This window comes from Lagenorhynchus albirostris, chromosome 7, assembly GCF_949774975.1.
Source record: "Lagenorhynchus albirostris chromosome 7, mLagAlb1.1, whole genome shotgun sequence".
In the NCBI taxonomy this organism is placed as follows: Eukaryota; Metazoa; Chordata; class Mammalia; order Artiodactyla; family Delphinidae; genus Lagenorhynchus; species Lagenorhynchus albirostris.
Genome location: NC_083101.1, coordinates 114559653 through 114572941, shown reverse-complemented (window position 1 = coordinate 114572941; position 13289 = coordinate 114559653). Strand labels below are relative to the sequence as shown.

General features: G+C 42.9%; 1 protein-coding gene across 4 annotated transcripts in view; it reads right to left on the bottom strand.

Annotated features, from left to right (window-relative positions):
• The window catches only part of SPOCK3 (SPARC (osteonectin), cwcv and kazal like domains proteoglycan 3), a 432576-nt gene that overhangs the window by 157471 nt on the left and 261816 nt on the right, over positions 1-13289 (bottom strand). For all 4 annotated transcript variants that reach the window (XM_060153639.1, XM_060153638.1, XM_060153640.1 and 1 more), the window contains one exon: positions 4273-4387. In XM_060153639.1, coding sequence (XP_060009622.1) covers positions 4273-4387 — 115 coding nt within the window. The remainder of the gene's footprint in view (positions 1-4272; positions 4388-13289) is intronic.

The window sequence follows — 13289 nt, the reverse complement described above, 5'->3', positions numbered from 1 at the left end:
TTCTTAAAAAAGCACAACCTTTCGAGACTGAACAAGGAAGAAATAAAAAATATAAACAGGCCAATCACAAGCACTGAAATTGAAACTGTGATGAAAAATCTTCCAACAAACAAAGCCCAGGACCAGATGGCTTCACAGGTGAACTCTATCAAACATTTAGAGAAGAGCTAATACCTATCCTTCTCAAACTCTTGCATAATATAGCAGAGGAAGGAACACTCCCAATCTCATTCTATGAGGCCACCATCACCCTGATACCAAAACCAGACAAAAATGTCACAAAGAAAGAAAACTACAGGCCAATATAGCCGATGAACACAGATGAAAATTCCTCAAGAAAATACTAGCAAACAGAATCCAACAGCACATTAAAAGGATCATACACCATGATCAAGTGGGGTTTATCCCAGGAATGCAAGGATTCTTCAATATATGCAAATTGATCAATGTGATAAGCAACTTTAACAAACTGAAGGAGAAAAACCATATGATCATCTCAATAGATGCAGAAAAAGCTTTTGACAAAATTCAGTACCCATTTATGAAAAAAACCCTCCAGAAAGTAGGGAAAGAGGGAACTTACCTCAACATAATAAAGGCCATATATGACAAACCCACAGCCACCATTGTCCTCAACGGTGAAAACCGGAAAGCATTTCCACTAAGATCAGGAACAAGACAAGGTTGCCCACTCTCACCACTCTTATTCAACATAGTTTTGGAGGTTTTAGCCACAGCAATCAGAGAAAAAAAGGAAATAAAAGGAATCCAAATCGAAAAAAAAGAAGTAAAGCTGTCACTGTTTGCAGATGACATGATACTACACATAGAGAATCCTAAAGATGCTACCAGAAAACTACCAGAGCTAATCAATGAATTTGGTAAAGTAGCAGGATACAAAATTAATGCACAGAAATCTCTTGCATTCCTATACACTAATCACGAAAAATCTGAAAGAGAAAGTAAGGAAACACCCACATTTGCCATTGCAACAAAAAGAATGAAACACCTAGGAATAAACCTACCTACCTAAGGAGACAAAAGACCTGTATGCAGAAAATTATAAGACACTGATGAAAGAAATTAAACAGGTTACAAACAGATGGACAAATATACCATGTTCTTGGATTGGAAAAATCAACATTGTGAAAATGACTATACTACAGAAAGCAATCTACAGATTCAATGCAATCCCTATCAGACTACCAATGGCATTTTCCACAGAATCAGAACAAAACATTGCACAGTTTGTATTGAAACACAAAAGACCCCAAATAGCCAAAGCAATCTTGAGAAAGAAAAACGGAGCTGGAGGAATCAGGCTCCCTGACTTCAGACTATGCTACAAAGCTACAGTAATCAAGACAGTATGGTACTGGCACAAAAACAGAAATATAAATCAATGGAACAGGATTAAAAGCCTAGAGATAGGGCTTCCCTGGTGGTGCAGTGGTTGAGAGTCCACCTGCCAATGCAGGGGACACAGGCTTGTGCCCCAGTCTGGGAAGATCCCACATGCCGTGGAGCGGCTGGGCCCGTGAGCTATGGCCGCTGAGCCTGCGCGTCCGGAGCCTGTGCTCCACAACAGTGAGAAGCCCATATACCGCAAAAAAAAAAAAAAAAAAAAAAAAAAAAAAAAAAAAAAAAAAGAGCCCAGAGATAAACCTATGCACATATGGTCACCTTATGTTTGATAAAGGATTCAAGCATATAAAATGGAGAAAAGACAGCCTCTTCAATAAGTGGTGCTGGGGAAACTGGACAGCTACATGTAAGAAGAATGAAATTAGAACACTTGCTAACACCATACACAAAAATAAAGTCAAAATGGAATAAAGACCTAAATGTAATGCCAGATACTATAAAACTCTTAGAGGAAAACATAGGCAGAACACTCTATGGCAGCAATCACAGCAAGATCCTTTTTGGACCACCTCCTAGAGAAATGGAAACCTCCTAGAGAAATGGAAATAAAAACAAAAATAAACAAATGGGACCTAATGAAACTTAAAAGCTTTTGCACAGCAAAGGAAACCATAAACAAGACGAAAAGACAACCCTCAGAATGGGAGAAAATATTTGCAAATGAAGCAACTGACAAAGGATTAATCTCCAAAACATACAAGCAACTCATGCAGCTCAGTATCAAAAAAACAAACAACCCAATCCAAAAATGGGCAGAAGACCTAAATAGACATTTCTCCAAAGAAGATATACAGACTGCCAACAAACACATGAAAGAATGCTCAATATCACCCACCATTAGAGAAATGCAAATCAAAACTACAATGAGGTATCATCTCACACTGGTCAGAATGGCCATCATCAAAAAATCTAGAAACAATAAATGCTGGAGAGGATGTGGAGAAAAGGGAACCCTCTTGCACTGTTGGTGGGAATGTAAATTGATACAGCCACTATGGAGAACAGTATGGAGGTTCATTAAGACACTAAAAATAGAACTACCATACCACCCAGTGATCCCACTACTGGACATATACCTGAGAAAACCATAATTCAAAAAGTGTCATGTACTGCAATGCTCATTGCAGCACTATTTACAATAGCCAGGACATGGAAGCAACCTAAGTGTCCATCAACAGATGAATGGATAAAGAAGATGTGGCACATATATACAATGGAATAGTTCTCAGCCATAAAAAGAAACGGAATTGAGTTATTTGTAGAAAGGTGGATGGATCTAGAGTCTGTCATACAGAGTGAAGTAACTCAGAATGAGAAAAACAAATCCCGTATGCTAACACATATATATGGAATCTAAAAAAAAAAGAAGTGGTTCTGAAGAACCTAGGGGCAGGATAGGAATAAAGATGCAGACGTCGAGAATGGACTTGAGGACACGGGGAGGGGGAAGGGTAAGTTGGTACAAAGTGAGAGAGTGGCATGGACATATATACACTACCAAATGTAAAATAGATAGCTAGTGGGAAGTAGCCGCATAGCACAGGGAGGTCAGCTTGGTGCTTTGTGACCACCTGGAGGGATGGGATAGGGAGGGTGGGAGGGAGACGCAAGAGGGAGAGGATATGGGGATACATGTATATGTATAGCTGTTTCACTTTGTTCCAAAGCAGAAACTAACACAACATTGTAAAGCAATTATACTCCAATAAACATGTTTAAAAAAAAAAAAAGATGCTAAAGGAGCAAAACACACACAAAAAAATTAAAATTATTATCTCAAATGTTACTTAACAAGTAAAGACCAATATAAATGGCATGAATGAACTTCAGAAGTTTTATCTCTAATAAAATATTGATCATGGGACTGTAACATATAATATCAGGTATAGAATGTTTAAGACAATAACGGCTTATACTAAATTCACTTCACATCCACTAAGTTGTTTTCCTATGCATATCCATTATTCATATTTGTCAGGAAAAAGGCAAAAACAAATTCTCTGCATCAAGGACCCACGATAGTAGTTGTTAAATTACAAGATTCAGATGGCTATAAATATATGATAAATGTTGACGATGACGCTTATGAAACAGTCTTTGTCTCAAAGAAACACCTGGCTCCAGCATTTCCTCCTTCATCTATGGCTGTGAAGAACTGAAACTAGCAGCCGTGGAGATTGTTTTGAAAGGCATAAACAATATCTCAAATATAAAAGTGCCATGTAAACCACAATATATAACCTGTAAAAGTCAATTTATATGCTGTAACCTGTGTCGGGTTAAATGTACTTCATTACTTTATTACACATCACACCAATAAAAATAAAGATTTAAGAACTCTAATTGAAAGTTTAACTTATAAAATTCTTCAGCAGGAAATTTTATATACACACAGGCACACATGTACATACACATACACACGCTCTACATGGGGTAGACACCTTTATTTAAAAAGGTTAGTATTAACTGATCTACCAGTTTCATTTTGACCAAACTAATTTATCACTTACTATGTTACTACTGATCAGTTGTTGGCTTCAAATTAAAAAAGATGTAAAACACACATTTCAGGCAGAATAATTCACAAGAGGCATCACTGTAGTTTTCTTATATGTAGAAATAATCATCCAGCTGTTACTATTGAAATAACAGAAATCTACAGAAAGACATTACTTGCTATGATCATTGACGCTAAAGGAAAAAAAAATTCACTTACAGTATAATTATAAAAGTTCAGTATATGTATAGAAGTAAATTCAATTGTGTATTCAATGACTTAACATTCACCGCAAAATATTTTAATAGAGGAAACAAATGTAAAAGTATAAATAAATTTTCATCACCTACCTCTCTTCATATTCCTGCTTGAGCCCGCGGTCGTATCTGAAGGACATGGGCAACGCCCTCCACACTTGACTGAGATCTGTTTTCCTAAGATGCATGCCTGGTATTCTAGTTTGCACTGTATAAAAAGAGAAAAAATAGTAATTCAAGTACATTTAGTTATATCAACCGGAAGTCAAGAACATGACAAAAGGGCACCTGCAGTTCTATGACACCCGCTATAGACAGGTGAATGGGACAGAGCAGAGCGTGTTACACCTGAATCCGCATCCTGTGATGCCACTCCCAGTGCGGTGTCTGGGCCAGCACTGAAACGTTCTCAGCCTCAAGTCCTAATATGAATAATGGGGAAGATAATACCTAATCTAGTGGAATCTAAAAGAGTGATACAAATGAACTTATTTACAAAACAGAAATAGAGCCACAGACTTAAAAAACAAACTTTTGGTTACCAAAGGGGAAAGGCAGGGGAGGGATAAATTAGGAGTTTGGAATTGACATATATACACACTACTTTATATAAAATAGATAATCCACAAGGACCTACTGTACAGCACAGGGAACTCTACTCAATACTGTATTATAACCTATGTGGGAACAGAATTTGAAAAAGAATACACATATGCATAACTGATACACTTTGCTGTACACCTGAAACTAACACAACATTGTAAATCAACTACACTTCAGTAAAACATTGAATCCACAGAATTTTAAGAATCAAATGCTAGTAGCTACCATGAATCAGGCTCTCAGCCAATGTGAATAAAAGCTGAATGAAATTAGAGGCAAACGATCGACATTGTTATGGCACATTAGGACATTTTTTTTAGTTTATTTTTGTTTTAATTTTCTTTGTAAACATTGCTCTTTATAAAATTTAAGCCTGAGTAATTTAAATAATCCTTAAGATAATATTTTATAACTGTATATTTGACATGATTTTAAAAACTGCAAACCTACTCCATCATTTAAGAGGCAATAATTATCTTCCGCCTCTAAAAAATATAGATCTTGCTAATTCTGAAGTAATGTGATTTCTTTCCTGGCTGGGTCCATAATTTACTCAGTGCAAATGATTTTAAAATTAAATAGGGCAGACTTTCTGGCTCCAACCGACAAATGTACCAGTGACTAATTTAATTCAGCTTCAGCTGATATCAGGAAGCATGGAATATACCCAATGACTAATCAGATTACTCACATATATGTAACATTTTTTTGCTTGCCGAATAACTCTCTAATGGACAGGCAAAATTCTTAACTAGGCCTGTTACAAAAGATAAAAAATTATTATATTTGAAATATATTTGTAGTGGCTTAGTGGGCCTTTTTGAAGGAATAAACTCTTTCAAAGGTATCATTATTTTTCATTATTCAATCTTTCAAGAATCCAAGAAAAATGACCTTGTCACATAAAATCGCAATGAATTTTAAATGTAATTTAAAATGCCCAATAGTAATCAAACGTAGAAATAAATAAAGAGATTATGAGTTTTTTAATAAAAGACAATTTATATGAAACCTTGAGACTTCAAATTTAATATTATTTACTGTAACTACTTTTAATTTAATATTTCAGAAACCTGGATTGGTCATAAGATAATGACACAATTTAAGAAAAGTTCAAGAGCAATTGTAAGTGGCGTATGAAGAGACAAAGCCAAAAGTCAATATTAATTACAGCTAATGTGGAATTTTGAAATTTGAAAATGTTAGGTCCTTTCAAAGATGTTACACCATACTCATTTACATTTTAAATGTAGTTTATTTTAGCAGTGATTTTTTTTAATAAAAAAGGAATGTCTGAAAAATACCTGAATAAACAACAAAAATAGCACAATCTTTATAAAAAGTTGATTTAATTTGCATCAAAAAAGTTTGACCTCTTAGCTAATTTTCTTGGATATGTTACAATTTAAAAATTTCACAGCTGTCTTTAAAACTTGCATGATATGATGAAGTTGTAGCTTTGTAAAGCATTCTTTATAAAGAATTACTTCGTAAATGAAGCAATTTCTCTTCAGAATGATTCTATGTCACACTTCTTTTCTGTATGCATGTCTGTAAAGAGCAACAGAACCAGATGTCTAGCAAACACTCCCTATGTGTATAGTTATATGAATCTAGCTTCCTGTCATCAGAAAACCATTTATTTTTTTAACTCATGAATTGATTTTGAAAAAAATCTTCATGAAGAATTTTATTCAAAGAATATAAAGATATTAGAAGTACCATTTAAAAATATTTTTTAGCTACACCCACTGATTGCATTTCTAATTAATATTCAATTTACTTAATTATCACAAAGCTGAAATATTTATAACAGTATAAGTGAACTAAAACATCACATAAAAGGCATGCTCATTAGTCTGTAATTAACCCAAAATGCAAATACTGTAGAGGAAGACATGATTAATGCATTCCTGATTACCTAAGACCTTTAGTCTTGAGAACACTTGAGTTACCAGTGATTCCGAGGACTCAGCCTACAGGATGGGTTTTCTAATGTCAAAACTGACAACTGTCAGGGAAAATAAGTTATTTGTTTAAAAACAGGGTCAAAGAAGAAGATGTGATCTTTCCACCCGCAGAAAAGGACTCTGGCCAGGAGATCCTGGGATTGGCCACTGGTAAGGTTTGCAAGATGACGTAACCCCCATGGTCAGGGACATGGCTTAGACCAGAGGTTCTTGTCCAGGGGCTGACTCTGCTCCCTGGGGAAATCTGGGGACAGTTTTGGTCGTGACCATGGGGCGGGGAGCGGGGGGGATACTGCTGAATTACTAGCTAGAGGCCAGAAGCGCTACTGAACACCTCGCAGCACACTGGTCAGTCCCTCCAGATTAAAGCGCTACCCGGCCTCGCATGTCAGTAGAGCCGAAGCTGAGGAGCCCTGTTAGGGGTGCTGGTCTTCCAAAAGACATCAGATAGATTAACTAAACTCTCAACGCCTCATCCACACTTCCTTAGGGTGTTTTTTCTTGAGCATTCACTAAAGTAACACATACAAAATAAAAACAATGGTATAAACAAACTACCAGCTACAAGTACTTTATTTTTTAAATTTTATTTTTAGTAAATTTATTTATTTAATTTATTTACGTTCGGCTGTGTTGGGTCTTTGTTGCTGTGTGTGGGCTTTTCTCTAGTTATGGCGAGCAGGGGCTACTCTTTGTTGTGGTGCACAGGCTTCTCACTGCGGTGGCTTCTCTTGTTGCGGAGGATGGGCTCTAGGCGCGTGGGCTTCAGTAGGTGCGGCGCGCGGGCTTCGGTAGTTGCGGCACGTGGGCTTCAGTAGTTGTGGCTCACGGGCTCAGCAGTTGTGGCACGCGGGCTCTAGAACACGGCTCTAGAACACTGTGGCGCACGGACTTAGCTGCTCTGCAGCATGTGGGAACTTCTCAGACCAGAGCTTGAACCTGTGTCCCCTGCATTGGCAGGTGGATTCTTAACCACTGCGCCATCAGGGAAGCCCTACTAGTACTTTAATTTCTCAGAAAACCCAGAAAATACAAAGTATTTTGTAAGACAAAGACAACAACAACAGACAACAACATACAGTTTATCAACAGCAACGTTCATGAGGCATCCCTGAGTGTGGAGCTCTGGGATCTGATGCATTACTGTTTTGATCATTAAGTAAGACAGGCATACTTTTAAAAATAAATTTTACAAGTCCAACTTAGCTTCTGCATCTGATCAGAAATATCAATACATGGCTCAAATGGGATTCAAGCACTCTTTTATAGTGTTTCTAATGTAGAACAAGAATGTAATTATCAGTAGGTAAAACAGCAACTATGTTCTGTGTGGTATTGTAGTGATAAACACATTTCTTCAAGTGAAGATAAACTGAGGAACACGGGATGCTACGCATCACTTTTTAGCCTCCGTTTTACCTGGGCTGGACTGGCTAACACACCACATCATCCCTCTTTAATACCTTAGAGGCCCAGTATCTCAGACGCGCCCTGCGCTTTCACAGGCGGCTTTCCTCGCGTCAGCATGGCGCCCCCTTCCCGAGCACAGCCTCCCCCTGGGTTTCCTGGTCCCTGCTCTGTGTGGCCCAGCCCAGCCCAAGGCAGCCTACCTAGGAGGGGGTAGAACCCTGACCCCTTCCTTCAGCTGGGATTTTCCATCTGCGCGCACCCTCACTTCTCTTTTTGGAACACCCTACGTTTCGTTAAGGAGCAACACCCTGCTGATTCGGGCACCTTACTTCTCTTTCCACTACACACCTCACACGGGGACTCAGGTGACCTGTCGCCCTCCCACATTCGTAACTGGACCTGGGGGGTGGGGGCAGGTCCCCTGGGGGCTCACGGCAGGTGTGGGCACAGACACGAGGGTCCTGCACCCGAGCAGGCCCCGGGCCTCCCCGACATCCATGTCAGTCCCCTTCTTCCAGACACTTGGCTTGCCCTCCACCAGGCCTCCAGTCAGCATCTTGAGACCGGGCTTCGGAAAGGACCCGCGGAACGTGGGCAGACCGAGGTGAGGTCACAGGAGGGCAGGAAGGATGCTTCCACCCGAGTTCATACATTTACAAGCCTTGTCCTGTCCTGTCGACGTGAACAGGAGAATACTGCTGCTCTGGCGGGCGACTCAATCACCTGACAAGGAGAACTGCCGAAAAGAATGAGGCAAGAAGAGCATCCTTAACCCTCACCTCACCACGCACATTCTCTTACATCTAGTGTAGTCTCTGGACCAGTATGTCTCCCATTCTGCAAACAGGAATGAGCATTACAGATGTCCTTCCTCCAAAATTAAACACCTCACCGCAGAAGCCTGCCTTGTCTGGCACACAGAGCCTACGGCATCCCGCAGGCAGCATCCGGACACGCCAAAGAGAAAACGGCGGGCGTGGAGTGCGGACTCAGACCTGGTTTGGGGCTGGTTTGCCTTTGCTCAGTCTTTGTTCCCAGGTGTCCCTGGGGTTTCAACACTGCATTCTGCCTTCAACTCAGTTTAATCCAGAGTAATCCTACAATGTCAGGATGCGTAATGACCCTCACCTCAGGCAAGGCTGCTAGTGTATGCATAAAGAAAACCCGCTTTTCATACACTGAATCATTTAGTGGAGCTGCAGGACCATCTAGTCAGGGTCTCCTAGTCCACGATTTCTGTGCATAAGGAAGAGCTCACGTACGGATTTTCCTCTTTGTTAGGCCGTTGTTGAAAACAGTTATTCTAGACTTCAAAATCTGGTAATAAATTTAAAAGATTTTAAGGGTCAAAGGGATAGTATGTTTATTTTACCATCATTTCGTGCTTACATGTTTCATTGAATTTTATCATTAAACCAAAATTCTTACTTAAATTACTCCAGATGAAAGTTTCTTTCAAGTATCAGTAATAGTTTCAATTAAAATAAGACCTATAAAAACATATTGTTTGATGACTGACACAATACATACATGAAATTAATAAAACTATTTTAAATGACTATTGATTTGTATTTCCTTTATTTACCTTCAGATATGTAACATGAACTTTGTAAGATAACAACTCAGCATTTTCCAGAGGTGCAGGAGTGGTTAAAAATACTTAAGAAACGGATGAACACAGAAGGCTGTGACACCAAGCACTCCTCAAAAGGAGGATGACATTTGAGGAGACATTATCTTTACAGAAATAAATGACAGTGAATTTCTAAAAAAAAAGAATGGGAGTAGGAAACAAGAGGTGTCTTTTAAAAAACATACAAGGAGATGAAAGAATCAGGACAGAAGGTTCAATTTAGGTAACAAGAGAAAAGCCTCTGAAGACCTCAGAGCAGCAGAAGACACCAACGATAATACAAACATGGAAACACTGACGTGTGATAGTTTGTGCACACGTTTTAATGTCTGTGGGGCTTACATACTGAACTTCTCATTTTAACTGTTTTCTAATCAATAAAAAGCACGAGGAAATTCCTTGTTTATCACGCTTAAGAAATACCAAGCGCCTGTTAAAAAGTATGTACTACTCTTAAAGCTAAGACATGCACCGAAGGGTCAGCTGCCCTATACAGTTGGATGCATTGGTAGCAAAGATGCCCTTTGGGATGAACGGAAAGAGAAAGAGGGGAAGAGGGGTGCCATGAGCTTTGACACAAAGATACCAGGACACAAGACTTGGTTTTCCCGCTGTGTCAGGTGTCCCCTTGAGTAAAGGGGAGGGGCTCACTGAGGAGCTGGCGCTCCAGAGCAAGGGTGCCCTCTGTCCACTGACCTCAGGAGGGCACCTGCAACCAAAACCGTGATGGGAGAGAAGATCCTCCGCTTCCCAGGAAGGACGGAGGGCCTGCTATCGGGGTGGTCAGAACACAGGATGAAGGACGAGTTACTACAGGGAAGGTGAATGTAAAAAGGACAAACGCCAGAGTCAGGTGAAGCAGAGTGGCAGCAAACTAGACGGCCTTTCTGAGGCGGACAGTGCGTCCAATATTAAGAATAAACTACCATCCTGCTGGAACACCTACTCACACGGACATACATCTGGGACCAATTCACATGCATCCTTGTGCACAAAACTACTCAAATGAGTTCACACTCATCCCTCTGATTCCGATCCAACGCCCAGGATCCCTTCAGGCCTATTTTCCGCGTTTGTCAGCACTTGGTTCAACAAGGAGAAATGTGGATCCAGTCACATGCTCAACCTACTTTCATAATTATTCCACAGCACCACTCACGGTCCTCTCCTCAGCATGGAAGGTCCCGGAGCAGCCGCACTGGACGCCCAGGCTCTCAGACACAGGCAGGCACCCCTCCGGGACCGAGGTACCGGTTCAACCCACCTCGTGCAGTGGGTCCCACGGAGCGCGAGGCCCAGGGAGGGACCTAACTTTCTTTCCTGTAGCTCCATCAGTTTCTAAGAGAGGAGCGCTGAGATCTCAGGATGTGTTAGAGAGATGCGACAGTTTCTCCCTGTAGAAACTGCTTTATGTATCTGGCGACTAACTATACACACATAAGACTGGAATTCTTCGATTTTCCAGGTGAATTAACGTATTAATCATTATGCAGTAATCCTTTTCATCTTCTACGGCTTTTATCTGAAGATCTAATTTGTCCGACTATTCTGCAGTACTGGCAGTCGAGTCCCCAGGAATCTCCTATGTTTCTACACATCTTGGAGCAGAGGCACTGAGTGCCTTTTGCTTTGTGGAATCTCTTAAATTTGTCTGAACATCGAGAGTCCTTGCCGGAGAGAGATGACGTGTCCTCTGCGGAGAAGGCAGATTTGTTTGCTTCTCAGTAAAACAGAGGTAACTCCCCCCAAGGGGCAGAGGGTGGGCAGGCCTGTCTGCAGCCCGTGGTCACCCATGGGGTCTCCTGTGCTGTGACACAAACCCCGTGTGTGTGGAGCACACAACTGGGTCACTCCGCACGGCCCTTGGGCCTTGTGGGGGAAAGAGAATGGACGCCAGCACGAAGACCGAACTGTTGGTGTCGTGAGTAACAAGTGACCCAGGAGGCCCGTGTCTTCTGTAGCACGTGTGAAACAGGGTAAAAATCCCAGACCCTCACAGTTCTCCACAGTTTTTTGCGGCAGCAAAGACGCTTTCTGGAGAAGAGAGGACTCCGGGCCCCGAGCCCAGGTCAGAAGAGGAGGAGATACCCGGGGCAAACGCCCTCAGACCAGGCACAAGCCAAAGCCGGCGACAGGCTCACACACTGTCCCCCGGTTCCCGAACCCCTGGGCCTGGGCGCAAGGCGCGGCACCGAGCGAAGCCGGCCACACGGGCTCTGCTTACGGCTCCCGAGCGCCGGGCGGGACGCGGAAGGCCGAGCCGCTGAGCACGAGGCCAGCTTTCCAGGTCCCGAACGAGGCGGAAGGCCACACACACGCACCCTCCTCTGGCCGAGAGCTGTGGCCCTCAAGGGGCCGTGCAAGTGTGGCCGCGACGGACGTGCCGGGCCTGCTGGGGAGGGGCAGTTGGATTGAGCCAAGGGCCCGGGCAGGGCAGGCAAGCCCGCTGCCCTTTCGGGGTCCCCTTCTGGACCGGCTGGCGCCCACGCCCCGCGCTGCCTGAGCCGGAGCGGCGTGCCCTCGGGGGGGAGCGCCCGGGCGCCGCCGCTGAAGCTCTCGCGCTGACCCCTTCCTCGCCGTCTGCCTCCAGAGCCGCCGGACGCCTGCACTGCCCGGCATCTTCGGCGTCCACAGGGGGGCCTGTGCGAAGAAGAGTCAAGCCTCGCTCCGCACGGAGGAGATGGCCGATACACTCAGGACAAATTTCAGGGGCCTGTTCACTACAGCTCCTTAAACGACGTGGGTGGTTTCGCACGGTCAGCGTCTCCCACGCGGAAGGAACGCTGTTACCCCTTAGGTCGCCACCCCCAAAGTAGCCCCGGCCCTGGACTGTTCCCTTAGGGCCTTGGGGGAAGAATGACGGTGCTCTACGTGGTCCTTTCATCAGCTCAGCTGACAGGCTGACCAGAAGCCGTCCAGCAAGCTGTGTCCACGCCCCATTGCGTCCCCGATGGACCCTTCTGGGGCCTAATCTCTCCTGACCCGCTTTCAGGTGACACTGTTGCTACTGCAGTTGCATCAGCTGACCGTGGACGCAGTGTTGAGACATATCTGCGTTATGAGTTTGACGTACTGGACTATTTGTCGTTTGACCTCAGGGCAACTTTTATCACAAAATCTACTCATTCACAGGCTGACAGGCACAGCTGACTGCGTTGCATGGAAAGTCCTTGCCCCTCACCGTCCACAAACTACTGATCTTGGTCGGCAATGGCTGGTCTCTTCAAAATCCTGCTCAAAAGGGTTTCTGACTGGACCTGCCTCACTGACTAAGGCAGTGTGGTCACAATTCCACTGCTTCCAGAAAGGGAACATAACCGCTCGGCTGGCTCCTGGGTAACGGAAGCACGAGAGAGACTATATGGACTTATTTAAACCTTCAGGATCTTTACTTTCTTTCCTAATTGATATTGCAGGCTGGTCCGACGCTGCACCTCTGCGTGACGGCCTGTCCACAGGGGACCTTGGGCATTAAACTCAATTCTGGTTCCAGC